This window comes from Macaca nemestrina, chromosome 6 (assembly GCF_043159975.1).
Source record: "Macaca nemestrina isolate mMacNem1 chromosome 6, mMacNem.hap1, whole genome shotgun sequence".
Classification (NCBI taxonomy): domain Eukaryota; kingdom Metazoa; phylum Chordata; class Mammalia; order Primates; family Cercopithecidae; genus Macaca; species Macaca nemestrina.
The window spans coordinates 145,192,658-145,220,395 of record NC_092130.1 but is presented as its reverse complement, the minus strand read 5'-3'; the positions used below and the strand labels follow the sequence as shown (position 1 = coordinate 145,220,395).

General features: G+C 40.0%; 1 protein-coding gene across 2 annotated transcripts in view; it reads right to left on the bottom strand.

Annotated features, from left to right (window-relative positions):
* Nucleotides 1–3,541: 3,541 nt before the first annotated feature.
* LOC105473071 (UDP glycosyltransferase family 3 member A1) overlaps nt 3,542–27,738 on the bottom strand; it is a 44,885-nt gene continuing 20,688 nt past the window's right edge. For both annotated transcript variants that reach the window (XM_011726685.2, XM_011726686.3), the window contains exons 3-7: nt 19,994–20,108; nt 17,365–17,896; nt 9,259–9,490; nt 7,713–7,932; nt 3,542–6,609 (exon numbers count right to left, since the gene is read on the bottom strand). In XM_011726685.2, the coding sequence (XP_011724987.2) occupies nt 6,333–6,609; nt 7,713–7,932; nt 9,259–9,490; nt 17,365–17,896; nt 19,994–20,108 (1,376 nt within the window). In that variant the 3' untranslated portion in view covers nt 3,542–6,332. The remainder of the gene's footprint in view (nt 6,610–7,712; nt 7,933–9,258; nt 9,491–17,364; nt 17,897–19,993; nt 20,109–27,738) is intronic.

Here is a 27,738-nt window from a genome sequence, read left to right as displayed (position 1 = left end):
AGATACCATATCCATAAAATGATTCTAGTGTCCACACAGGTTAAGCCCCCCTGTAATTTCACTTCTTCATTGAAAGCACGAATCTCTAAAGTTTAGATTATAATCCTGAATAAGTATCATAAAATAGAATCAAGGCTTTTTCCACAGTCTTCTCAGGGACAATTTGAAGACAGCTTACAATTTTACTCCCTTGAAATGTCAGCCCTGGCAAGGGGCGGGCACACTACTCCCAAATATCATCTTTGCATTCCCTATCCTCAATATAATGCTGCCTTTAATAAAGGATTTCAGTGCAATTCTCAAACAGGCAGAGCCAGGCACAGTGGCATGCACCTGTCACCCCAGCTATTCAGGAAGCTTAGGCACAAGGACGGCTGTAGCCCAGGAGTTTGAGGCCAGCCTAAGCAGTGTATTGAGATCCTCTATCTAAAAAACAAACAAACAAACAACAAACTGACAGAGAAAGTCCTTCAATGCCTGCAAGATGAAGTGGATCCTTGAATTTTGCTTTGCACTATTACATGTTTTCTGTCCATATGCCTTTTAAAAAAAAATCTGAATTTAAAGTATTGCATCCTTAGACATTTCTGCAACATAGCCATGTTCATTGGTCACTGAGGAGTTGGTGCAAAGGGCAGGGGCAGGTCTTTACCAGGCGTCACAAGGCTCCAGCCCATTTATTATTTTTGGACCTCCAATAATGCATTAGCAAACAGAGAATTTGTTGTTTCATCCTAAACTTATTCATTAACTCAACAATCATACTAATAGGTAAGTATCTGTGAGGCACTGTTCTGCTGCTGCACAGAGTGCATTGAACAACAGAGACAAAAACACCTGCCTCCCAGAACTTACATCCTTGTTGGGGAGTCAAGTGATAACAAAATAAATAAATCAAATATGTGGTGTGTTAGTAATAAATAACAGGGAAGGACACATGAAGGGTGGGGTATCAGGGTGATCCAACTGAACTCTTACAAATCTCATATCCCTATCAGAGAGTTCTGAACAATGAATATTTGATATTAAGAGGTTACTGTTGATTTGGGGATGTGTTATAATGTTATTGTGGTATGGAAAAAGGGAGACTCTCAGAGATACATTCTGAAATATTTACGGATGAAATGCTATGATATCTGGAATTTGCTTCAAAATTATTTGGGTGACAAGGAATGGAAAATGAGTGGGTCACCGAAAGTATAAAGAAAGTTGGCCAACATAGTAGTCCATTCTCACACTGCTATAAAGAACTACTTGCAACTGGGTAATTTAGAAAGAAAAGAGGTTTAATTGGCTCAAGGTTCCACGGCTATTACAGGAAGCATGGCTGGGGGTGCTCAGGAAACTTACAATAAAGGGGGAAGGTGAAGGGGAAGCTGGCACGTCTCACAGGGCTAGAGCATCGAGAGAGAGAGACAGAGAGAGAGAGAGAGAGAGAAGGGGGAAGTGCTACACACTTTCAAACAACCAGATCTTGTGAGAAGTCATTCACTGTCATGAGAATAGCAAGGGGGAAATCAGCCCCCACGATTCAATCACCCTCCCACCAGGTCCCTTCTCCAAAACTGGGGATTACAATGCAATATGAGATTTGAGTGGGGACACAGAGACAAACTGTATCAGCCAGGAGTTAGTAATCATTGAGGCTGGATGGGAGTCACTAAGTACTGCATTTATAAATGTTAGAAATTTTCATTGGAAAGCTTTTAAAAGTCTCTTCACATTATTCAATTTTTTCTTGTAGTTCTATGCATTCTTGTGCTATACTCTTTGAAACCATGGCATTACATGCATACATGTTCACAATTACTATATTTCAGATATTGTAGCCTCCCAGTAAACAATCTTCATTATGAAGGTACCATTTAACATGGATATAATAACATTATCTTTAGACCTTAGTCAAATTTGGCCAATTGTCCCACTAACATCAAATGTCGCACGTGGTAATATTATTTTTATAGTGCAAAACTTAATCCAGGATTATGCAGGGCATTTGATTATCCTGAAGATTTCACCCCCTTCAATAAAGACTGATTTCTGAGCCTTTCTTCATATTTCATGTCACTGACATTTTGAAGTATACAGGCCATTTGTTTTGTAGAATGGTTATCCGTTTGGATTTATCTGATGATTTTTCATTATACTTGGTGTTGTGGAGTTTTGCTTAAAATGCTACAAAGGTACATCATCTCTATCTCAGTGAATCACAGTAGGAGCCACATGACCTGAGATGGTCCCATTATTCATGATACTGGCTTCGATCATTTGGCTAAGGTCATGTCCACCAACATTCTCAACTGTAAAGTTACTATTTCCCCATATAATTAGTAATTAATTTGTGTGGAGCTATTTTGAAACTGTATAAGCATCCTATTCCTTATCAAACTTCCACTCACATTTTATCATCCTTTAGGATTCTTGTCTGAATCAATTATCATGATGGTGGCAAATTAATGCTTTTTAATCTCTAACATCCCTTCTATGTTTTATATCACATTGTGTTTAACATTTATCTTCGATCCTATCTATCTATGTAATCTATTTATTTATTATCAGTATTGTCTCTTAAATTCTTATTTATTCAGTAAGATACAACCTATTACTATCATTGTTCATTGTGTTGCTCCTGTGGAAGCTCCATTATTTTTTAGCTTTTTATTTATTTCTTACACATGATGCTCTAGGGTTATCTTGCACTTTCCCTGTCCCAATTTTAGAACCTACAATTTCTCAAGGAAACCTTTTAGTGAGGGGTGATATTCAGAAACAAGGTATGTTGCTAGGTGTGTTCATTGTTAATGACGCACCATTGTTTGTAGTTCCTCTTCCACGGACAGAGCTAAGAAATATACATATATAAATGTGGGTATAAAGAATACATACCTATATCTCTCCCTATACATATATTTATATTTGTATTACGTAAAATTATAAATTTATACTGATAACTCTAATTCCAATACAACACTACAGGTTATTCTAATCTTCCCCATTCCCACATTTCTAATTCCTTTTTCCAAAATAAGAAACCTGACTCTCACTGTCATTGATGCATTTATTCAAGCCTAATATGCACAGAAATTAGGTTCAGATATACTAATTTGCCAACTGAGAATATAATTACTCAATAGACTACAAGATTCATTTGGAGTTCTTTTTTGTCTTTTGATTGATTGTATACAGTATATAGTAAAAGTACTGTGTTTAAAAGGTAATGATGTTAATTTTTTTTCTACAGTATAGTTACATTTTCATTTGGAAAAAAATCAATTTCATTTGTTTCCATCTGTATTTCAGTACTTGGTTTTTCTCTCCTTGTTAATTTAAACATATATTTGGTATGCAAAGTATCAATGTTTCCAAAATCCAAACTATGTAAAAACATAAACCCATGGATCCTTCCACCCTATTCAAATACCACCCTCATAGATAATCTATCACACTCTGGTTTGTTCCCTCTGCACTGTTTTTGCAAAGCAATGCACATAGATATACATTTTTCATTATCCGCCATATACATACTTTCCCTTTTCTTATGAAAAAAAAAAGGATACATCTTATAGTTACTCTTACTCTTTGCTCTTTTTACTTAACTGTATTGGAATTTACTCCATAGCTTATTCTGCTTTTCTTTATTGTAGTTTAAAGCTAAATATTATTTCAGTATGTATATGTATCATAGATTCTTTCCTCAATGTTAATAGTTTTTAGTTTATCATAAATATTAGGTCTATATGTGAGATATATGTTGCAGCTATGTTTCTCTGACTTTTTAATTTGGATTGTTAATCTTCTTACCATGATTTTTGTCATACCAAAGTTTTTATGTCAAATTAATTTACATTTCTCTTGTTGTATCAGGAGTTTTGATTCCTATTTAGAAAGTCTTTCCCTATACACAGGCTATGGAAAAATTCACTTTTTCTCTTAGACTCAGCATGGTATCATTTTTTGTACTTAGATATCTGGTGCATTGGATTTCAATTTTTGATATAGTGTGAAGTCTGGATCAAATATTGCCTTTTTTCTAAATATTATCCGGTTGTCCCAGCAGTATTTGTTCCAGGTACTATGCCAGGTTCTGTAATAACAAGATAAACAGGAACCAGTCCATGTCTTTATGACAAAGACCTTATGGTTTCTAAATAGGAAACAGATATTGTAATAAATAATTGCCATATAGTAGTAAGAAAAATGCTTCAAAAGAGAAGGCAGTGAGCTCCATTTCGGGTGTAGTGGTCAGGCACAGGCTTACCAATGTGAACATGATCACACTGGATATTGAGAGATAAGCAGAAGTTTCTTAGTCCAGCAAGAGTAGGATGATATTTCTGAGAGAGGGAAGGGCATAGACAAAGCCCAGAGGTTAAAAACAGCAAAATGTGTTCTGAGGGGGTGTAGTGAACATTTGGAAAAGAGTAGGTGGAGAACTGCTCCAGGTGTGCCTAGATTGGTAGCCAGGACCATTACATTCCACACAATGGGAACAAAGATTTTAAACAGTGAAGGATAACACCAGATTTCTAGGTTGTCAGGGCCATGCTCACAGCCCTGTGGAGGGTGCTTGGAAATAACAAGATTAGAAGCATCAGTCTGGCTGATTGGCTGCATATGATCAGATTTTAGGGATGCAAGTTTGTACAACTGGCACAAAGTTGACCTCGATGAATTACCAAGTGTTAGAAAAAGGCTATGTGCTGAGGTGGGAGAGGAGTTACTGGCCAGGGAGGCTTATCCCTAAGACCTTGTGTTGTTCATGAGGGGAATGAAATTGTGGCTGTTGATTCAAAAGAAAACATAGAGAAGGCTCCATGTCTGCCCTTCATTGGAGTATTGTCATTGATCAATTCATGTGGTTTCATTAAAAATTACAGCAATAAAACCTTATATTATACACACACAGATACACACACTCTAATGTACTTCTGCATGCTTCATGCTTCTGGCTCTTGTGTCATGAGACCTCGCAAAATGCATAGACGTCCAGCACTCAGCTCTGCAGACTTCCAAGCAAATCCTTTCAAGGAACTGGCAAAGGTTTTGATGGGGGGCATTCTCTATTTCTGCAGGAGCATTTGTAACAGTTTCATCTTTTGATCTGAATTGTTTCAAGATCTGTTTCACAATTCTAGAATTAAACAATCTAAAACTATGGTTCATCCAGGGCCACTCCATATGCCTGTTTTCTACTCTATGTTTTTAAGTCATCAGATACCACACATTTGACAGTTTTATTACAGTGGAATTTCATTTTATTTCAGAACTCTAAAGCCAAAAATAGGTACAATCATTTGAACGTAAAATATTTCATGAACACCAGCTATCAGAAAGGTAGTCTGGTGTTACACTAAGGAAGATCAAAAAGAAAACATATGGGTTATTGATGACATAATGGAGCAACCAACCACACAAGCCCTGAATGGGCTACCTTCGGACTTTATCAAGAAAGATGAAACGAACGAACAAAAACTCTGGGGTTGTTTATGCCATGGTTTTTCTTGCTTCTGTTCCTAGCAGATTAATGTCATCTCTAAGGTTTTACCATATATAACGGTATTAACTACCATGTAGGGGATGGAAGATGGAATTTTTCTAAAATCAACAAAGTCTTTAAAACTGCCTTAGCCACTGGTACCTGAAGCCACAAAGCCTTACACATGGGCTTCCACTTCGCTTCTTGAGGTTTCCTGTACTCCATTTATAAGATGGGAATCTTAAGAAGGAAACTGTAAAAACTGAAATAAAGCAGTATCATCTGGGACCAAGTGCAGGCTCCATGTCTGACCAGCAAAGGAAGTGCTCTCTAAGGAAGGGGTCTCAGGCAGTGAGCAAAGGTCTTGGCCGAGGTTCTCCTTTCCTAAATGCAGGAGAGCGGACCAGGTTTCCTGAGCTTTGAGGAGAGCTTATAGGAAGGGCAAGATATATGTATAAAATGGAAGAATTTGAAATGGAAGATATGTCAAATATTTCCTGTGTTTTTTTATGAAAAGTGATAGAAGGAGAAATGGGGACTGGAGATTGGGAAGTCATCTAAACAAGAAAGGTGAAGTTGTCAGAGTCCTGTGTCTAGGAAAAGGGAGAAAGGAGGAGGCAGGGCTGGCAGGTGAAAGTTCGTATCTGAGCTGGGGGCTCCAGGTCACAAGGGGCAAGTCAAGAAACCTTAGTAGTGCATGAAGATTTCTAAACAGAGGCAGATAATTGAAAGAAGCAAGTTGCAGGATCATTGGCAGGTGGAGCTGAAGAGAGAACACAGGGTGGCCTGTGCTGGGGTGGGGAGAACCTTCAAAGAACCAGGGATGCCCTCCCCTCACCCAAGGCTACACCTAGCCTCATGTCTTCTTCACTTTCCTGGCCCCACGCAGCCACCTGACCACGACACCCAGCAGCTTCCCACAAAGCCACACAGTGCCCAGAGTGAGCCCCAGCAGAAACACAAAGACGTCGATGAGGTACTGCTCATGCCAAGGCTGCTGGAAGGCATAGGGCTTGAGGTGCGCCGCCCCCTGAGTCTGGAGGATGTGGTCAATCCAGCCCACCAGCCGCTGTGCAGGGCTCAGGGGCTGAGAGCGCAGGATGACACTAGCTGCCGCCACTGCTGACTTGTACCTGTTGGCAGAGACAGAGAGGGTGTGTTACTGACACAGCCTCACAAGTCTTAGAGACTTTGTGTTGCGTGAGTGTACACACAAGCATACAAACACTTTTCTAACACATGCACCAAGGCTGGGCTGCAAAGAAAATTTGTTGTCATGGCCTTGCCACTGTCTCGCTGAATCCTCTTGAAAAGTTCAATAGAAACACCCACATACAAAGATCAATGATTAATTCTAAAAGTGTTAAGCTGTAGGAAAGTGATTTAATCTCTAAGAACTAGTCCATGTCCCCAGGATGCTTATGGTATACTAAAGGAAAAAACACCATATATATGACCATATATGAGAGAATATATACCTGATTCAGGGTTTGTGTTCCTGAAGCCATAATAAGATATTCAGTCCTTCTTGATTATAAGATCATTGGCTGGATGGGCAGTAACCAAGAAGGTCACTATGCCACTTTTATTTTCTCACTTAACTGAAATTCATGGAAACCTATTTTGTGGCAGGCTCTGCAGTAAGCACTGGGAACACAGTTGAAAAAAAAGAGAGACACACTGCTGTACTTATGAAGCTGACTCTCTACTCTCTCGTGTTGGGGGCCAGACAATTACTAAAAACATAAATAAATGGAGTCATTACAAATCTTGAAAAGTGTTATGAAGGAAATAATATATTATGATTGGGCTGAGTGAGAGAGGAGGCTAGTTAGGATTGTCAAAGACACAACGCTTTCTGTGGAGGAAACATTGGAGAAGAGACCCGAATGTCATGAAGGAGCCAGTCCTGTGAAGAGAAAGGAGGGGTGTCCTAGGGAGCAGCATAGACAAAGAAGCCAGAGGTGAGAAGAGCAGGCACACTGGGGAACCACACAAAGAAACACCCTGCTTCAGCTGGAATTCCACTAGAGGTTCTCCCAGATAAACTCTCAGCATCTAACCTAAATTAGTCTTCCTAGAGACTTACCAGAGAAAACAGGTGGACTGTTAGCATCACACACATATTATTCCATGTCACAGAAGTTTCAGCTATTATTGTGAAAAATACAGAGTATCCTTTGTGTTTTCTATCTTCATTCAGCCTTAGTGACCACATGCTCAGAGAGCCACATACCTCTTGTCTTCTATGACTTGTTTCAACATAAGTGTCAGTGTGTCAGCTGTGACCTGATTCAACTGGATAGAGACACCATAATTTTTGGCTACTACTCGGACCATGTTTCCATGCTGGTCTCCATTGACTGGCAATCCCACCATGGGCACACCATGCCAGATGGCCTCCATTACGCTGTTCTGCCCGCCATGAGTGACAAAAAGACGGATGCTGGGGTGAGCTGTGGCAAATAAGAAAGAGAGTGGAACACTTCAGGATGAAAAATTTTGGAACACCAGGTAAAGCAGAAAAGTCAGAGGAAACACCAATGAAATCAAGGTCTGCTGAGAAAATGAATTCATTCATTTCGCTTGGGAAATGTGCACTTAAGTGTGCACATTCCAGGAAACAAGATTCCAGCCTCCCTTTCTGTAGAGATTCCTCACCTCAGCCCCAACCCATCTAAGGCTCTGAATGCAGGGAAAGCTGCAGAGAAGAATGATAAACAAGGCATGTTTCTCCATCCACGCAGCCATCCTTCTCTCTTCACCTCGTCTCTCCCTTTACTTCCTGCTCTGTTCCTTCATAGTACCTACACTGTACGTGCTATTTTCTCCATTTGAAGAGTGCTGTGAAAGTAAGGAATAATAAACCATACACTTCTACTTCCGTATTTCTAGTTCCTGTCTGCCTGCCCCACCCTTATTTAGAGCAAGCTAGTGACTTTTGATAATGTAGAGTTAAATCTGTGTTTCTCAACAGAAACATGGATTCTATTCTACTTGTGTTCCTTTGAAAATGAAAATATTTTTCCTTGCCCCATGTCTTATAAATTAAATATACAGAAATCTGTACCTTAAATTACCAAGCTGACTTTGAGCCATAAACTTAGTTATGAACCTCTGATCCAGTCACTGAGGATGTCAGTGAGAAATCTCCAAAAACTATCACAAGGACAATAAAACCTATTGAAGTGTAAGGAACTCTGTTACCAAATGACTCAATACTTGACTATGTGATTACTCACCTTGGCACTAATATCGTGGCACATCCTTCAAACAATGTTGGAATCAATGTTGTGAGTGTATGAATCCTTCACTTCCTTAGTAGATAAAGAAGATGTATTTATATAGATACATGTGCGTTTGTGTAATGGCACATTCATTGCTAAACAGGTGGTCAGGAGGCCACAGAACAGGGGCAAAATACCCCCAGATATGTGCTCTTGGAGTTTACATATTGTCTTAGATTGCGTTGGGGTGACTCTTCAGTGTCAAATGTAGTAGGGTCAAGGGAACATGACCACATATCACCTCTGGTTGGAAACTTCAGGCCTCTCTCGGGTTAGAAAGAAAAAGAGAAAATGACTGTTTTCACCACTTTTGAAGTACAGCCTGATTCCCAAAGAATTCCAGCTAGCTGTTCTTTTCCTGCCCTCTGAGCGTTACCTTTACCTATGACTAGCTACTTCCTAGGCTGGTACAAATGCCCAGATAGAGGTCAGAACACCAATGAGCCCCAAAGACAGGTCAATGGAAAGAGAAGAGCAGATCTCAGCAGTCCTTACCCAGGAGGTCACTCTGAGGAAGCCAGTCCACGATTTTCACATTTGTGGCTAAACGAACATCTTTGGGCCAATGAGAACTCTGACATTTCCATATCACTCCTTGAGGGAGGTGGGAAAAGGCACTGTGCATCTTCTTGAGGACTTCCTGGGACTGCTGGGTGTTCAATGTAGAGCCAAAGGCCACAAGGACAAACCCAGCATCCCCAAAGTTGGCAATGAAGTTCTCCAAGTCCTAGAGAGAGATGACAAAAGAAAGGAGGTGACAAAATTGTTTGAGAAAGCCTAAGTGGCCATGAAATGAAACCCAGTCTATTTACTAAATACACCCTCCCATCAGTGCCTTGTCTTCACTCTCCTGAAGCTATTATTATGGCTCCTGGCAGAGCTCAGTGTCCTCTGCACTGTGCTCATATTCTGTCTGGATGACCTAGAAGTCATTTTTCTGATACCTGAGGACACTTTTTTGCATATAAATTATAAATTTCTGATTTTTTAAAGTTTTTTTCCTGTTATTGATGTCTAGCTCATCCTATTGTGATCACAGAAAATGCTTTGATGAGTTCAATCTTCTGAAATGTATTGAGATTTATGTTGTAGCCTAACATATGGACTATCTTGGGAACATTCTGTGTGCATTTGAGAAGAAGGTGTAGTCTGCTGTTGTTGGGTGGGGTATTCTCTAAATTTTTATGAGGTCCAGTTGGTTTATGATGGTGTTCAAGATAACTATTTATTTATTGATCATTTGTGTAGATAATCTTTCCATTACTAAAAATGGGGTATTGAAGTCCCAAGCTATTGCTGTAGTAATGTCTATTTCTTCCTCAATTCCATCAATTATTGTTTCACATATTTTGGTGCTCTGTTGTGTGGTGCATATATATTTATAGCTCTTATATATTGTTGATGATATTTCATATATTTTTAAATAATACTTATAATTATGTTATTGCAAACATAAAATTTTATATTATGTAATGTCTTTGTCTCTTGTAAATATTTTTGACATACACTCTATTTTGTCTGATATTTGCATAGCTACCCAGCCTATTTTGGTCCTCAGGTAATTCTTAAGAAAGATTATGATCTAATGCCCTAAAACTTAGCTTTAGCACTGTTTCATCATTTATTACTTCCAAACATTTCTTCAGACTCTTCCTCTCTCAGCATTTTTGTGACTGTCTCTAGTTCTGAGCGCTTCATTCTACTGGGTCATTCTGTGGGATAACTTGATTCCATCCAGCATAACACTGCCTGAACTACCATTTCAATTAACAAACTGGAAACAGCTTTGTTGTTCTTGTAATTATAAAATCATAATATAAAATCAAAAGAAGCAGAGCAATAATGTTAATCAGAAGCCGCATGCCCTTGTTCTTTCAGGGAAACATTTGAAAATCAACTGGAGACTGACACAAATAACTCCATAGAGTTTTGAAAACCAGTCAAACATACATAGCAAGCAACTGAATGCCCAATCAAGAAAAAGCCACTTTCAAACAGTATAAATTTCTAATCCATTTTATTTACCTTTGTCCTGGAGTGGTAGACCACAGTCCAGAAGCAAAAGCTCAATTGTGCATTCCCTCCCTCAGCTGGAAGGAACAGAATAGAAACTATTTACAACATTCTAACCTGTCTGTTGGCTACTTAGTGACTGGTTTGTCTCACCTGATTCAGAGCTCACATTGGGAATGGTGACATAGCTCAGATTTCAAGCTGACAGAAGCCATAGAAAGCAGTGGTAGGTACCAAGACGTATGAAAGCTTCAGGGATACTGCAGACCTATGAAGGTTTGGGTCAAGAGGTTATGGGCAGAAGAATATAATAGAACATCTAAAGTCCAAGAAGAGTCTGGGCGAGGTTCATTGGGAAAGTAAGGCATTCAAAAACAGTTGAGCATACAGAGGGAACTGGGGGAAGAAAAACACACACAAAGGTCCAGATGAGACACATAACCAAAAAAACACCTGAGAAGACCTTAATCTTGATAAAAACACTCAAAACATGCTCTTCCATGTCACACTGCAAAGACTGACAGAAGTAACTAATTGTTCAAATGTCTAATTTTCAACAAAAGATCACAAGGCATGCAAAGAAATAGTCAAAACGCATAATTTTAAAAAACAAAATACATTTCCAGAAACCCTCCCTGAAGAAACACAGGCATTGGACTTACTACACAAATACTTTTAAAGAAACTGTCTTAAATATGCCCAAGGAGCTCATGGAAAACATGGAAGAAACTAAAGTAAAGAAGAAAATCAATATTTAAACACATTTAGAATATCAACAAAGAGAAATTTAAAAAGGGGAAATTTTGGGAGCTGAAATATGAAATAATCAAATTGAATTTTTTTCTGGAGAGTTTCAATAGGTAACTCAAACAGGCAAAATAAATAATCAGTGAACTTGAAAACAAATTATTTGAAATTGTCAACTCTGAGAAAGAAAAAGAAAAAAGAATGAACAAAATGTAAGGGACAATACGACATCATCATGTGGATCAATATATGCACTATGAGAGAAAATGAAAGGGAAAGAAAGGCTATTTGAAGAAATAATGGCAGATAACATGATTCTATATATTGAAAACCTTAAAGATAATATACACACATACTAAAAATTAAAAATCTGTTAGAACTAATAAACAAATTCAGCAAAATGGAAGGGAAAAAAATCAAGTCTCTAAAGTCAGCTGCATTTCTATACATTAACAATGAACAATTCAAAAAAGAAATTAGGAAAGCAATTTCATCAACAATAACATCAGAAAGAATGAAATAAACTTAACCAAGGAGGTGAAAGATTGTACATTGAAAACATCAAAATTTTGCTGAAAGAAATTAAAGACATACACAAAAAATGGAAAGGCATTCTGGCTTCATGAATTGGGACACTTATTAAGATGTCAAATATGTACAATCCAAAGGGATGTACATATTCTATACAAATCCTATCAAAATCCCAATAACTTCTTTTGCAACAGAAAAATCATTCTAAAATGTATAAGAACTATCAAGAACCCTGAATAGTCAAAACAATATTGAAAAAGAGCAGAGAAGGAGTTCTCACACTTGCTGATTTCAAAACATATTACAAAGTTACAGTAATCCGAGTAGTGTAGTACTGCCATAAAGATAGACACATGGACCAGTGGAATAGAAGAGAGAGCCCAGAAATAGACTTTTGCATTATGGTCAAATAAATTTTGATGACAGCGAAATGGGAAAGTTCCCTCGCAGGATATGTGACAAGGGTGTAGCTTGTCAGTTTGGCCGCAGCCTCCGCTGCTGCTCAAACTCCTTATGGTAGGGGGAGCATGCAGATGGGCAGGTGCAGGAGCCTGGGTGAGTGCTTTGGGGCTCCAGCCCCACAGCGGTGCATAAGGGTGGGTGCCTGCAACTCCTAAAGCCCAAGTGAGCATGGTGTGTGTTACAGTGCACTCTTTTAGCTTTGCTATCCTCAGACAGCTTAAGTGTTAACCAACTCAATGCTCTCTTGGTATCCAGGTTCTTCTCAGGCATCCAGGAAGAACCAGGTCACACATGGACTTGAGGGTAGTGAATGTGGGGGTTTTATTGAGTGGTGAAGGTGGGATGGATGGGGAGCTGGAAAGGAGATGGAATGGGAAGATGGTCTTCCTGGAGTTCAGCCGTTCAGTGGCCAATTTCCTCTCCAATCACCCCCAGCTGAACTCCTCTTGGTGTTCAGATTCTCCTTTTCTCTCTGCCACACCATTATGCCATTCTTCTGCTCTCCTGTTCATCTACTTTTCATCTGCTTCTGGAACCTGAGGTCTGAGGTTTATATGGGTACAGGACAGGGGCATGTGGAGAGCCAAAAGGCAACTTTTTTGTGTGAAAACAGGAATGCATGTTCTCAGTTAGGGCCAGAGGTTTCCAGGCTTGAAGGTGGGACCTTTGCCAAGGAACTGCCCTCTTCTACCCAGTATTTCCCTGTCTCCTAGCAGTATCAACTCCCCTCTCTGAAGAGGCACATCTAACTGCCATTAGAATATGAATGATGGCCAATCTTAGCTAATTTTTGCTGACAGGGGGCATTGTTTTGGAGAAAACAGCAGTCAGATTCCTCCCAGAGGTTTATCTAAGAGTCCTTGCAAAAGGGAGCCATTGTCCCTGAGGCTCCGGTTGCCTGACCATTTGCAGTTTGATGGCCTCTAGGTGAGATGAAAAACCAAGTTTTATAAGGTTAAGTATGCATGAGTTAAACATGTGTATTATACAAGAAAATAATCTAGTGCCAAAGATCACAGAAATAACAAGTCAAAATATTGATAACATTGTGCTTTGAGCTGTTTCACTCTGGTGGAAGAAATTAAACCTTGTATAGAAGCAGTTCAACTTTAGAAGAGAAATAACTGTTCTTGCCACATCTGTAGCAGTTAACAAGTGTACCCTGGGAATTCTGGGCTTTCTGGGCTTGCACGGCCATTAAGGCTTTTGCCTCTTTCTTGTGTCCCCCCATCTCTATTGTAAAAGGCCAAGGTGGCCACTTTCAGTTAGTCCTCTAAAGTACTATCTGGTCCCAGACCCATTTCTGCAACTTCCTCCTCATATCAGGGGCTGCCTGAGTAATAAATTTATTCTTCAGAATTAGTTGTCACTTGACTGAACCAGAAGAGAGAGAGGTGTGCTTTACCAAGGCCCCTCTTAGCCTCTCCAAGAAGGCAGTGGGATTTTCATTAAATCCTTGTTCTATCATAGATAGCTTGCTATAATCAAGAGGCTTGGTCCTAGTCCCACCTAATCCCTCCATGATGCACACCTGAAAGTGTCTTCTCTTCCAGTCTCCCATCTCATCACTGGGATCCCATCCAGGGTCATTTACTGGTACTGCGTCTCTTCCAGTTGGATAAAGTTTGCCCCCTTTCCTGATACTATATGTGAAACAAAGTTCATCCCCAAATCTCTCAGCTACTTGCAGAGCAGACTGCTTCTCAGCGTTCCATCAGGATCTGATTCAAAAGTAGCACAACATCTCTCCAAGAGAGTTCAAATACTTGGGTTAAATTCTGGAAAGCCTCTATATATCTGTCAGGGTCATGCGAAAACTTACCAAAATCCCCCTTAATTTACTTTAAGTCCTGTAGGGGGAAGGGGACCTGGACCTTACTGGGGCCAAATTCACCAGGCATCTATTGGAAGGGCAGGAGTGAGACTGGGGCTTGTCTAGGGTGAGGATTTCTAGGATTAGGCAAGCGAGAGATTGTCAGCTGGACAGGGAGGTTGAGGTGGACCCAGAGGAGCAGAGCTGGAGGGAGCTGGCTCCCCTGTTGGGAGTGCCTCTGGGATTTGTTTCTTTAGTTCCCTGGAATTGCCCTTTGCAGCCTCTCCTGAAATGACAAGCAGGAGGGCTGGATCAATCCTACACTGTCAGCAAGGGTCTAGATTTCCCTGCAAGGTATACAAAACCTGCACATATGGGGCCTCAGACTATTTGTCCTCACGTCTACAGAAAAGGTCCAGCTGCTAGATGGTATCAAAATGAATGGTTCCTTCCTGAGACCAAGCCAGTCCTTCATAATTTGGCCAAACCTTTGTTTTGAGGGCTATGAGGTGTTTTTCCTCCAGATTCTGAGGGTCAAAGCAGTCTCAGTGGTTCAAGATACACTCCAGAGGAGAATAAGCTGGGGGTGGTGAAGAGAGCTGGTTGCCAATTCTGAAAGACAGGGAAATAGAGGTGTCCCTCATTTCCCTTCCTTCTTTCAACGAAAACTCAGGGTGTGAGGGAGAGAGAAAGCAAGGGACTTTCTCTTCCATCTGTTGTCCCTGAGTCCTGGCAACCTCATGGATGCCACCCACAGGTGCCATTGTGGTCTGCACCCATGAAGCAGGGTGGGACTAGAGAATAGGAATTATCTCCCCTCACCTATGCCTCTATTTCCCCTGCTGTTGAAAACCTTTGAGTTCCCTGGGCCTCATTTATGCCATGGAGAATAGCCTCCCTCCATGAAGTGGGGGTTTAGTCAGCAGGAATTGGTCCTGCCCATTTACATTGTGCCTGTTGCCTGACTTTTGATCCCTCAAATCAGGTTTTCCTTTCTAGGGCCTCAGCCTGAAACCTGGAATTGAGTTTGGGACAAAAACAGATTTCAGGGGTTGCATGTGTCTGTTCAGATTGTCTCAAATGGGCCCTGCCGAATTTGCAGTTATCAGCCAGCAGGGGTCGCTCCTCCATTATTTTCTCTATCAGGAGCAGCGTGCTGGGAAAAGGAACCCTCTCGCTTAGAAAACGAAAAAAATAAAAGAAAGAAAAATACAGCTTAAGGGGCAAAAGGGGGAGGTCCTGGGGAAAGAACCTCTTGCTCTGTGCAAATAGGTTCCTTTAATCACTATAGCCTTCCCCCAGTTCAGGCCAGGCTGAACTCCTTGGCCAGGGGAGAAAAAGTCCCACTGGGAGGCGCTGGCCAGCTGGTTCATGGGGCCACAATGGCAGCCTCACTTTTTTCCCACCCCTTGTAGCTGTTGGGAATGGCTTGTTCATGCAGTGGACACAGCCAGGTACCGAGGTGGGAAGGTAGGGGATAAGAGGGGAGGTGCTGTGCACTGCTCATGCCTGTAGTTGTCGGAATGTGGGGTGGGTATGGCACCTCCAAGAAAAAATGGAAACCACTTTATTCTGAATCGCATCTTTGACGGCTGAGTCAAATGCTCATTCTATTTAACATATTGTTTAATCCACAGGAAGTTTCAATTTTGGAAGATAAAAAAAAAGTTCTGGAGACAGATGGTAATGATAGTTACACAACAATATAAGTGTACTCAATGCCACTGAAGCATACCCTTAAAAATGGTTAAAGTGGTATATTTTATATTATATATATTTGACTGCAATTAAAATAATCAAAAAGAGAAAAAATATTTGAAAATAAGCATCTGTTATCTCATAATCTCAACTCCCTTTATTCTCTTCTTAACAATTTCCACAGCTGCCCCAATGCCAAGACCTGACCCACCCTCCCAGTAGCTAAGACCTCGGCTAAATCCCCATGGTTTTATTAATGCAAACAAATCTTCTACTACACTAATCTAGCCAGCGTCACCCAGAGAACCCAGTGTTATGGCCATCTCACTTGCACCTCCACACGTTAGGTCCCCTGCTCTCTGACCTGGGGTGCTTTCCCTCCCAGCTCCATTCCTAAATACACCTACCACTAATGCAAAGCCCATCTCATCTATAGATCATTCCCCAACTCTTCCTGCTTACTCAATGTAAGATCAGGAGAGGAAGAATAGTCACTTTGGTACCTGGAAAGTCCAGGCCCAATCCAGGGTCTTGGGGGCCTCTGCACTACACAGTGGTGGGAAGGTCACCTACATCACCTGTGCTTCTGTCCTCCTCCATTAATAAAAATGAAGATGACCACACCTCCTTATAGAGGGCAAGATACTAAATATGATGATTTCTGTAAAATGGGAACCCAGTGCTCAGAGGCAACAGGCAGCCAACTCATTTGAGTTCTCCTCCCTTTGAAAACCTTCTATAGCAGTGGTTCTGAGTCTGCACTGTGCGTTTGAATCACCCGGCAGCATTTACAAATTACAATAGCAGGGGCCCACTCCAGACAAATCAAGTCAGAAAGTCTAGGTGGAGCCAGGAGCCAGGGCTCTACAGGCAGGGAACACTGGAGATACCACTGTCAGTTCTTGCTGTCAGTCCCATGCAGTCCCACCCTGCTTACTCCGAATCCACAGTGTTGTCTGTTTCACTGTGAGTAGCTCATCTCCTTAACAATTATTGCATGTAATCGGCACTAACTACATATTTATTTTACACATAATCACACAAAATAAAAATTAAAATGGCAACTTTAATTGAAGGGTTCATCTCACTGATTCTAAGTCCAGGGCATGGCAAGAGAAGAGCCAATTTAAGGAAATCTTCTATCTCAGGATCCTGCAAGACCTGACACTGTACTTGCCAAACTCTGAAAGTCAGCACTTCCTTTAAGAACATACGCTAGGTGCCTCCCTTGCCAATCCCTACTTCAACTTCAGGAATCCACTGGCAGGTCGCAGCCACCAACTATGCACCCAAGGACTCTATGTGAATCCCAAACTGAATGCTGAGGGTTTACTTACTTGTGGTACTGGTTTAATAGGTTTTTCCATCAAGCCTCCAACATAAACAGTGTTGGGAAGCAGGGGCCGGGCAAAATCAAAGGCAAAATCAGAGTTAACAAACCACAACTCTGCTTTCAGTAGAAGATGAGACAAAACTGGCCTAGAGCCTTCTGGGAAATGCTCCTTGATGGTGTTGTCAAATGTAGACAGCAAGTCCCACTGGCTTCTGGAGAAACTAAAGAACATCAGAAAATTCTTCACTCGGCCCCAGAAGTCCATGTGATCAGTCAACAAGGAATGGAATACTGGAACATAAGACAAGGGGCTTGGTAGCCCAAATTCCAAAGAGCCGAATCTGGTGGGAAGAATGGCCACAAATGGTTTCACAAGCTTCTCAGCAATCAGGAAAGAACAGAAATCAAATGCTTCAACAAATACCAGATCAAAGTTCTCATTCTTTAAGGAATCCATTATATCCTTTCTGCTTAGCAAATAACTACATTGAATCCCAAATATTTCCATTAACTTTAGAAGGCCTTCAAATTCATCTCTGTAATAAAGAAAATAAATAGTAAATATTTGGGAAAGTATAATTTTACAGTATTTGGGAGAATGTTGGACTCAAAAAAATATTTCAGGTATGTAAGAATATAACCAGTATCCATCCACCCATTCTACAATGTTTCAACAAATACTCTCAGCTCTGGTCACTCTGGTCCAGATACTTCTGCTCTCTAAAATGTCCCCACTTGCTCCCATCCTATTTCCTCCCCTGACCCAATTCCCACCCACCATCAATGCCAATTCAATGTCCTTCTACTCTGGGAGCCAACTCTGACTATAGCAGGTCTCAGAGTTCTATGTCTCCTTTATAAATCCTGTGATGCTCTGTTAACCCTCATTTATATACTGACTTTTTGTGAGTGACTATCTTTTCTCCAGAAATCTATGTAAGTAATTTGACAGGCTCCTTAACTATTGATGACGTAGTCTTTTTAAAAAATACTGTGTATCTTGCATTTGACAGATTGTCTCGTGCAGTGAACTTTTTGATCACAATATTAGAATCCAAAATCTCAGCTGAAATGAGATTCGTCTTCCTAGCCTAGGAGTTAAGTAGTAAAAAACAAATAAAAATGAAAGCCTGGTTTGAAGTTTATTATCAGTCTTTTCACTTCATGCTGGCTGGAACATTCATATAAAATAATGCTAAAGTTTTACTGACACCTAGTTAAGACTCTTGCCTATGTCACTATTCCAGAAGCTACTGCCCTTCAATGTCTTCCCATCATTGCTTGCATAGAAAATGATCCTGTTTGTATAGAATCCAGAAGAATAGATGAAGAAGTTCCTGAGCAGTGGTAATAGGTACAGGTGCTCTGGAGACCACAGACCTCCTAATCACATAAAGAAAGGAAGAAGCAATAGCCCAGCAAGCCTGTCACTTCACATAAAGAAGGCCTACAGGTTTAGAACTCATGAGTGACATGCAGATCTCTGCCTGTTCTTAAGAATCAACTTTAAATTACAACAATGATGATTCTCTGAAATTATCCACTATTTCATTTTTTAAAAAGATTTTACATAAAGAATGATTTTTAAATATTGTGGATAAATTCAATGTATACAGTATAAACTTCTCAAAAGTATAACATTAATCATATTTCAAGTAAATAAATTGAAAAAATCACAGGAAGGCACTGATCCCAGTAACTTAGTCAATATTTAACATGTATCTGGAACCTGTCTTCAAAGAAATCAAGCTGGAAGAAAAGAGACAAGACATACACTTTAAAAATGTATAACAACACAAGATGCCATAGACTAAGTATCAAATGAGTGCTATATACCAGATCTATGGAGGAGAGCATGTGGTCCTCCAGCTTGAGTGAGGAAGCAAGCTTTATGGAATAATTAGATTTGAGCACTACCTTGACTACTGAGTAGAATTTTCAAGGAAAGCAAAGAGGATGAAGCCACTATAATTAACTAAGAATGGCATGGATTTGTGTTTCTCCTCTTTTATGTGGCAGATGAAGGAGAGATTCCTTGTATTCCAGGTGAGGTCAAAAAGTCTCAGGCTCATCTCTCATTGTGTACGATCCAGGTATTTGATTATCTTTAAGGAGTTTAAAAGGTGAAGGTTCAAGGTGTGAAAAATCAATATTCATAAGAGTTTTCTCCACTGGTGAATTTATGAAAGGACAAAGGAGGGAAAATAAGTGAGAATAGGTGTTTCTTTTTTCTTGACAAACAAAAGAGTTGAAGATCCTAGCTTCTTTATTGGGGAGAATGCATACAAAGATTATACATGAAGTGTTGTAAGGAAGGCTCAGAGGAGCAATCTCCTGCTTTCTATAGAATCTTTATGGTAGAAGAAGGACAATATAGACTCAATTGTTGGGAATGCAAACCTTGTCTACTGTATCCACCTGACCACCCACCTGTCCTCTATTTCTCCATCCCCTCATTTATCCAACCATTCATCCATCTATCCATTCATCCACTCACATATCATCTATTCCTCCATCTATCCATCACCCACCCATCCATTTCTCTAAAACTCACTCCAAATATGATGCATCTCTCTATTCATTTGTATTACTAAAATAGTGACTCTTTGCTTCATAGAATAAAAAGAAGTTACCTGCCATCCAATGCTGTTTCTATGTAGCTATTGAAATGCTTCGTAATTCTTTTTTGATTATCTTCAGGTAAAAACCACCTGATAACTTGGTATGATTTTTCCTCCTCTTTAATATCTAAGAAAATACCAATTGGTTAAAAAAGGTAAATATATCATACAACATGGATTAACATTATCATGATGATATTAAAGTTTTATTCTATTAATTTTACATTTATGGAAATGTTTACTTTTGAAGTTTTATGTTGATTTGGTTTTGTTTTTCTTTTTCATTCATTCTATTGCACAACCTGATAATGTTGAGACTTTATCATTATCCAGGCACTTTTATTCAATTTAAAGTTATAAAAGTTTCCACCTAAAGTTTTTATTTAAAGGAACAGCTATTACACTTATAGATGAGACAATAGAGAGTAATGCAGTGTGAGGTAATTTGTCTCCTTTGCACACATAATGACCTGTAGGGCTTGTTTTTAAATATAGGTCAGATTGATTTCAGAGCCCATACTCTTTTCTCTTTCAGAAAAATTCATTTTCATTATTTAAAATGATACCTACAAATAGGTTTTTATTAAGCCAAAAAGTTCTAAAGGGCAAAATTTAAAAATGGTAGTTCCCTTCACTATATTTACCAGTCCCACCCCTCCCCCATCACCCATGTGTAATAAGAAGTCTGACTCCATTCTTGGAGTTCGACTGCTGACTCCTTTCCAGCCTCAGCTCCTACTTCACTTTCTGTGAAGTAGGCAAACTAAGAAGAAAACTTCAACTCATTCTCCCTTGTTACTAATGAGAACTTCAAACCAAGCAAGCCAGGCCAAAGTGGGAAAATCCTCACCTCAATTCAAGTTTCAATCAGAAGTTTCAATAATTTGCATTGTGAGACAGGAATGACAAATTGGGACCCTCTTTTCAGTAGCTCTGGGTGATGTGTCTCAAACCAAAGCTATCTGTATGACTCAGATGGAATTGTGTTTCTCAATTACAGCACGAGCTGTGGCTGACACTAGATCAGTTGAATAACTCTTACCCTATGAGCACTGGTTATGTGTCCCAATCAGATATTACCTCCCACACACACATCATTGTAAAGAGCACTCAGGGTTAAGACTGACATCAGTGCAATATATGATCCCACCAAATGGTGTGAAGAATGGCAGTCATTGCATGGCATGCTCACATCCACAATCCTAAAAATAGATGGTCCACTGGGACCTCAGAAAATGTATTTGCTTGTATTGCTGATTATATCTCTATAGCTAAAAATGCTCCAGATGAACAGAGTTATCAGGAAAAGCACCCATGACAACAATGTACAGCCAAAGAGTTCTTTCAAACCCAATTTAAGCCTTCGGTCTCTCAAAATTACCAGAAAGAAGGTCTCTAACCTTGCTGATACTCACTGGAACTCTCTCAGAAAGAAACTTACAAAGATGAGCATGTTAGAAACGACACCCACCCACCACCACAAAAGTACACCTGATAACAACCAAAAAGAGAAAGAGAGAATTAGGTTAGCCAGAAGGGGTGGGGAGGGGGACAGGTGGGATGCAAGAACAAAAACTAAAACAAAGGTCTACAACTTAACCTTTTGGAAATCTAACATTTATTTTTACAGAAAAATTAAAGGACACTGATTGGCTGTTTTCTCCCTACATTATAAGTTCTAGATTAACATCAGATCGAATACACCCATGCAAACCATAATAACCTTAATCAACAATGGGGCAAAAGTTACAGGTATATCAGAATATTTCACTAAATTTAAGTAATATCACTTCTATACTCTTAAGGAGTTATCCAATATAATATAGAGGGCAAACATATATGCCCCATCTTAAGCGTTGGTACCAAATACCTGTATTAGTCTGTTTTCATGCTACTGATAAAGACCTATGTTGCGGGAAGTCAGGGACCCCGAACGGAGGGACCGGCTGAAGCCACAGAAGAAGAACATAAATTATGAAGATTTCATGGACATTCATTAGTTCCCCAAATTAATACTTTTATAATTTCTTACCCCTGTCTTTACTGTAATTTCTGAACATAAATTGTGAAGATTTCATGGACACTTATCACTTCCCCAATGAATATCCTTGTGATTTCCTATGCCTGTCTTTAATCTCTTAACCCCGTCATCTTCTTTGTAAGCTGAGGAGGATGAATGTCGCCTCAGGACCCTGTGACTGTGTCAGCTGCACAAATTGTTTGTAGAGCATGTGTGTTTGAATATGAAATTTGGTCATCTTTTAAAAAGAACAGGATAACAGCGATGTTCAGGGAACAAGAGAGGTAACTTTGAACTGGCCGCCGGTGAGCTGGACGAAAACAGAGTTATATTCCTTCTCTTTCATAAGCAAATAGAAGAAATATTGCTGAATTCTTTTTCTCAGCAAGGAACATCCCTGAGAAAGAGAATACGCCCTGAAGGTAAGCCTATAGACGGCCTTATATAGGTAAGCCTATATAAGGCGTCCCGTCTTTTATGGTCGAAGCCGATGGGATGAAGTAAGCCCCGGTCTCCTGTAGTGCTCCCAGGCTTATCAGGTGGACAAAAATTCGCACCTAATAAATTGTAGTCAGACAGGTTATCTGCTCTCAAACCCTGTTTCTTGATAAGAGGTTATCAAAGACAATGCGTGCCCAAAACTTCATTAGCAATTTTAATTTTACCTCATCCAGTGGTCCTGTTATCTCTCCCTGCCTCCATTTGCTTTGTGACATTTTATTACCTTGTGAAGTATGTGATCTCTGTGACCCACACCCTATTCATGCACTCCCTCCCCTTTTGAAAATCGCTAATAAAAACTTCGTGGTTTTACGGCTCGGGGAACATCACGGATCTTGCCGACATATGATGTCTCCCCCGGACACCCAGCTTTAAATTTCTCTCTCTTGTGCTCTTTCCCTTTATTTCTCAACTCAGCCGAGACACTTGGGAAATAGAAAAGAACCCATGTTAAACATCGGGAGTGGGTTCTCCCAATAGACCTACTTGAAACTGGGTAATTTATTCAGGAAAAAGGATTTAATAGACTTACAGTTCCACACGACTGAAGAGACCTCACAATCATGGCAGAAGGCAAGGAAGAGCAAGTCATGTCTTACATGGGTAGCAGCAGGCAAAGAGAGAGAGAACTTGCCCAGGGAAACTCTCCCTTATAAAACCATCATATCTCAGCTGGGCGTGGTGGTTCATGCCTGTAATCCCAGCACTTTGGGAGGCTGAGGCAGGTGGATCATGAGGTCAGGAGATCAAGACCATCCTGGCTAATATGGTGAAACCCTGCCTCTACTAAAAATACAAAAAAATTAGCTAGGCATGGTGGCACGCACCTGTAGTCCCAGCTACTCAGGAGGCTGAGGCAGGAGAATTACTTGAACCTGAGAGGCGGAGGTTGCAGTGATCTGAGATAGCGCCACTGCACTCCAGCCTGGTGACAGAGCGAGACTCCATCTCAAAAAAAAAAAAAGAAAAAGAAAAAAGCCATCAAATCTCATGAGACTTATTCCCTATCACAAGAACAGCACAGGAACTGTCTCCATGATTCAGTTACCTCCCACCAGGTCCATCCCACAACACGTGGGAATTCAAGATAAGATTTGGGTGGGGACACAGCCAAACCATATCAGTACTCCATAGTCTTAAGACTCATTTCCTAAAATACTCCATTCCATTCTGGGCATGGCTACTCCTATCTAACAATTAAAAAACTAACATAAAATTATTTCTTTGGCACTTAGAATTGGCTTAACAAAAAGGGATGCTGTGGATCTGCTTCAACATATTAAAATTATTAACACTGTCCAAAACAGATTAAAACAGGGCCTCTAAGGATTAAACTCCATTATGAAAGATCTATTTAGAAAAGGGTTGATTGTCTCCATTCTTTCTCCCTTTAAAAGCCCACATTGGACTATTTTTAAACCTAGCAAGAATTAATGATGCCTCACAACATTTTACTATAGCCTTAATGCCAGGATCCATCACATTTAGAACCTCATACCCATGGTTATTAAAAATTGCTTACTACAATTGAATACTAACTAACTAATATTTTGCAACCATAGATTTGCAAATATGCTCCATTCAAGGCCTATTTCAATAGGATCTCAGTCAGTTTCCCTTTATTTTTATCTTTAAAAGGCCATAAATCACCTGTAACTGGCTCACTGTGGGGAACCTTAATATCCTGGCCCACAATCACTGCCAGGAAGACCACCACCATATCCAACCATATCCAGGAGCAGTTATGACATTACATTGAAGATGTCCTCCTTGGAGGAGATTCATCAAGCACAATCATTCAAGACATAAGTGCACAAGGTGCACTTATTCAAGACACACTATATATAAAAAGGAACTCACAAAAAGGGATGTGCCATTGCCACACACAAAGTAGAAGGCATGGTGCTTCAGTTACATTCCTGAGAAGAATTGCCTGGTAAGTTTAACAATGCTCCATCATTACCAGCATTCCATTCCCAGCATAATAGCATGAGTAACTCTTCAGACACTGTTCATACCAAAACTGGTGAAAACCACACACACACCCACTCACACACACACAAATGCTGGACATTGTTCTAGGGCATACAGAAAAAGAAGAAATATTTATTCAAGAAAATCTACAAAAATTCACTGAAAACTGAGCCTAGGGTCTGTGGTATTTGAATGAACACCCACTGTCTCCCTTTACTCAACCAACTCTGAGAGGCCGACTTCCTCTGACTGCTCCCACCAACTCCCAAACTGCAGCCAAGAATGCAGGCTCCCTCTCTCTTGCCCCTACCCCAGCTCTCAGCCAGAGAGTTATTTTTCTGGGAGGAGCAGGATGTAAACATTTCTCATCCTGCCCTCTTCTACCTGTTGCTGCAGCTAAGTTCTGGCCAAATGTGTCCAGGAGGTAGGGACTCCCTTCTACCAACCCGCCCCCACTTGTGAAGCATGAGCTCTACCTTGGGCACAGCAGTGTTGCGAATACTGGGGTGCCACTTAACCATGACCCACCTTGTAAGTGTGAGGTTTCCTGCTGGGGGAGGAAAGCAAGGAGACCTATGCCTACTGCCCACCCCTCCACATAGCACTCAGATACCAGAGTAGAGATGTGACTCAGAAAGAAGAGCACCACCCTCAAGTCCAGAGCTGTACTTCAAAGATTTTTTCACAAGTAGAGAAGGAAGCCATAAAATAGAGCACTCCAAATTTTCTTCTCTGATGGTTAGTTTTATTTGTAAGCTTGGCTAGGATAGAGTACATGGTTATTTAATCAAACACTAATCTAGGTGTTGATATGAAAATATTTTATAGCATGCTTATTATCTACAATCAGTTGACTTTACGTAAGATAGATTATCCTCAATAATGTAGTGGGTCTTAACCAATCAGTTGAGAGGTTTTAAAAACAAACAAACAAAAAACCCTGAGGTTTCCCAGAGGAAAAATAAATTCTGCTTCAAGACTGCAACATCAGATCTTGCTTGAGACTTTCCAGCCTGCCTACCTGACCTATAGATGTTGGACTTGCTAACACCTCAAATTATGTAAACCAAGTCCTTGAAATACGTGTGCATGTGGGTGTGGGTGTGGGTGTCTCCAATTGATACTGTTTTTCTGATTTCCTAAGATTCTGATTTCCTAGGATTGGTTCTCTATTATAAGGACCAAGTGATTCAAATATTGATTATGTTTGAAGTCAATAACTCTTTTCAGTGTTAAAGAGGGCACTCATCCTGTGGCATTAGGTGGCAATAGATATGTGGCAAAATATCATCATTGGATACTCCTAAGCAAATGTTTCTAAAAGGCAAGTTCTGGGATATTTAAATCAAACTCATGAGTATAATGAGTATAGCTGGTTTCTCCTAATTTGATAGAGAAAGCACAGAAAGAAAAGAATGAGGTCAAGGCTTTAAATTCCAAGCTCCATCTCCACATTAATGACCTGAAAGCTTCTTTGTCTGCCCTAAAAAAAAAATCTCCTACAGCTACTGAGTTGAATGTTTCTGAAAATCAAACCCAGTCTCCTCCTGAGACTGAATTACAATGAAATTTAATTCCCCACCTTGCAAGGTATTTTCTGTTGAAGTCCAGGCAATGATTGGGAAATGAGATCCTAAAAATTGAGATGGGGACATATGGGCAGATCCTATGAATCTGGGGCTATTGAACCCCTAACTTCTGTTGAATCTTCTTTATCAGTAGAAGCAACTTTCCTACACCTATCTGGAGAAGTTAATCTCATTTGCATGAGAAACTGTACAGTCTCTTTCAGTTATTTTGCTGAAAGATACTGTTTTAGCATCCCTCTTTACTTTTAGATTCAAAAATAGACTCAAGCTCAAGGAAGTGTCAAAGGTTACCCATAAGAAGTTTCACTATACACCAAAAGAACAATATGTATGACAAAAATCTGGGGTACATGTGTAGGAGAGTATGTGAGGTAATGGTGAAAGGCATGTAAAGTTTGATTAGATTGAATTTATTGATATGAGGCACTAGACAGAGATTCTTGATTCATCATTGTAGCTCAATAGGTTAAAAGGGGATCTGTTTGGTTAATTAAATTAAACATGGATGAAAGGGTGGCCTACACTAAATAAAAATAAAATGCCAGATCTGCCTTGGTACCCTGAAAAGTATCAAACAGCTTAGGGAAATGAAGATGTAAGGCCTGCTAACCCAGTGCAGGAAGGAAACAGAACAAGAGGACACATTTTTTTTCACCATGAGTGTGAGTTTGCAAGGGGTGAGAGCTCTATGTTTGTTCTTCTTCATGGTCGGAAATTATGATGCCATTGAAGTGGGATCCCTAAATATAATGGAGTTAATTGCATCTTGGGGTGGCTGGGGTCAAGTGGTAGCACTTAAGCACCAAAATCAAGGTAGGCATGGTTACCATGAGGAATAGTAGAGTCAAAGCAATAATTAGAATAATCTGATTCATGGAGACCTAGAGCATTAGCTACTTCATCATGACGTCCCAAAAAGAAAAGAAAATGAGAAGTTTACAAAATTGTTACTTGATTGGTACAAGCAAAGGAGTCCTAAATAGATTAAACAAAAGTATAACTTCAGTTCAAACACACAGACCTCAGACAATCTATAGACACAAAAGCCCTGGAACAAAGAGGAGGCAAGGTCTCTTGGGAAAATACCCCACTACACTACCAGAAATATATACTGTTACCCCCTCTCCAGCCTTCTCCAAAGGAACCTACAGCTTTTTACCAGTGTGGCTATGCACTGGGGAAATAAAATAATTATATTTTTCAAGAGACTACTGAACATTAGATCTTGAAATCAGACCCTAATTCCAAGGGTCTAATTCCCCAAACTGATTGTGATTATTTCCCCAGATTTGAAATGTGTAATTGGAATAGATATACTCAGCAGTGGCAGAATAATCATGCTGCTCCCCTGAAGTGTGGAGTGTAAACTATCATGGTTGGAAAGTCCAGGTAGAAGTCACTAAAATGACCTGTATCTGGAAAAACAGAAAACCAAAGCAATATTGCACTCTACAGAGATTTCGAAGACTAATGGCACCATTATGGACTTAAAGATTACAAGGGTGGTGATTCCCATTACATCCCTATTCAACTTGCATTTTTGACTTGTGCAGAAAACAAATGGATCTTGGAGAATGATAGATGTCATAAACATAACCACATAGGAAACTCTAATTGCAGCTACTCTTCCAGATAATAGTTTCATTGCTTGAGCAAATTAGCACAATCCCTGA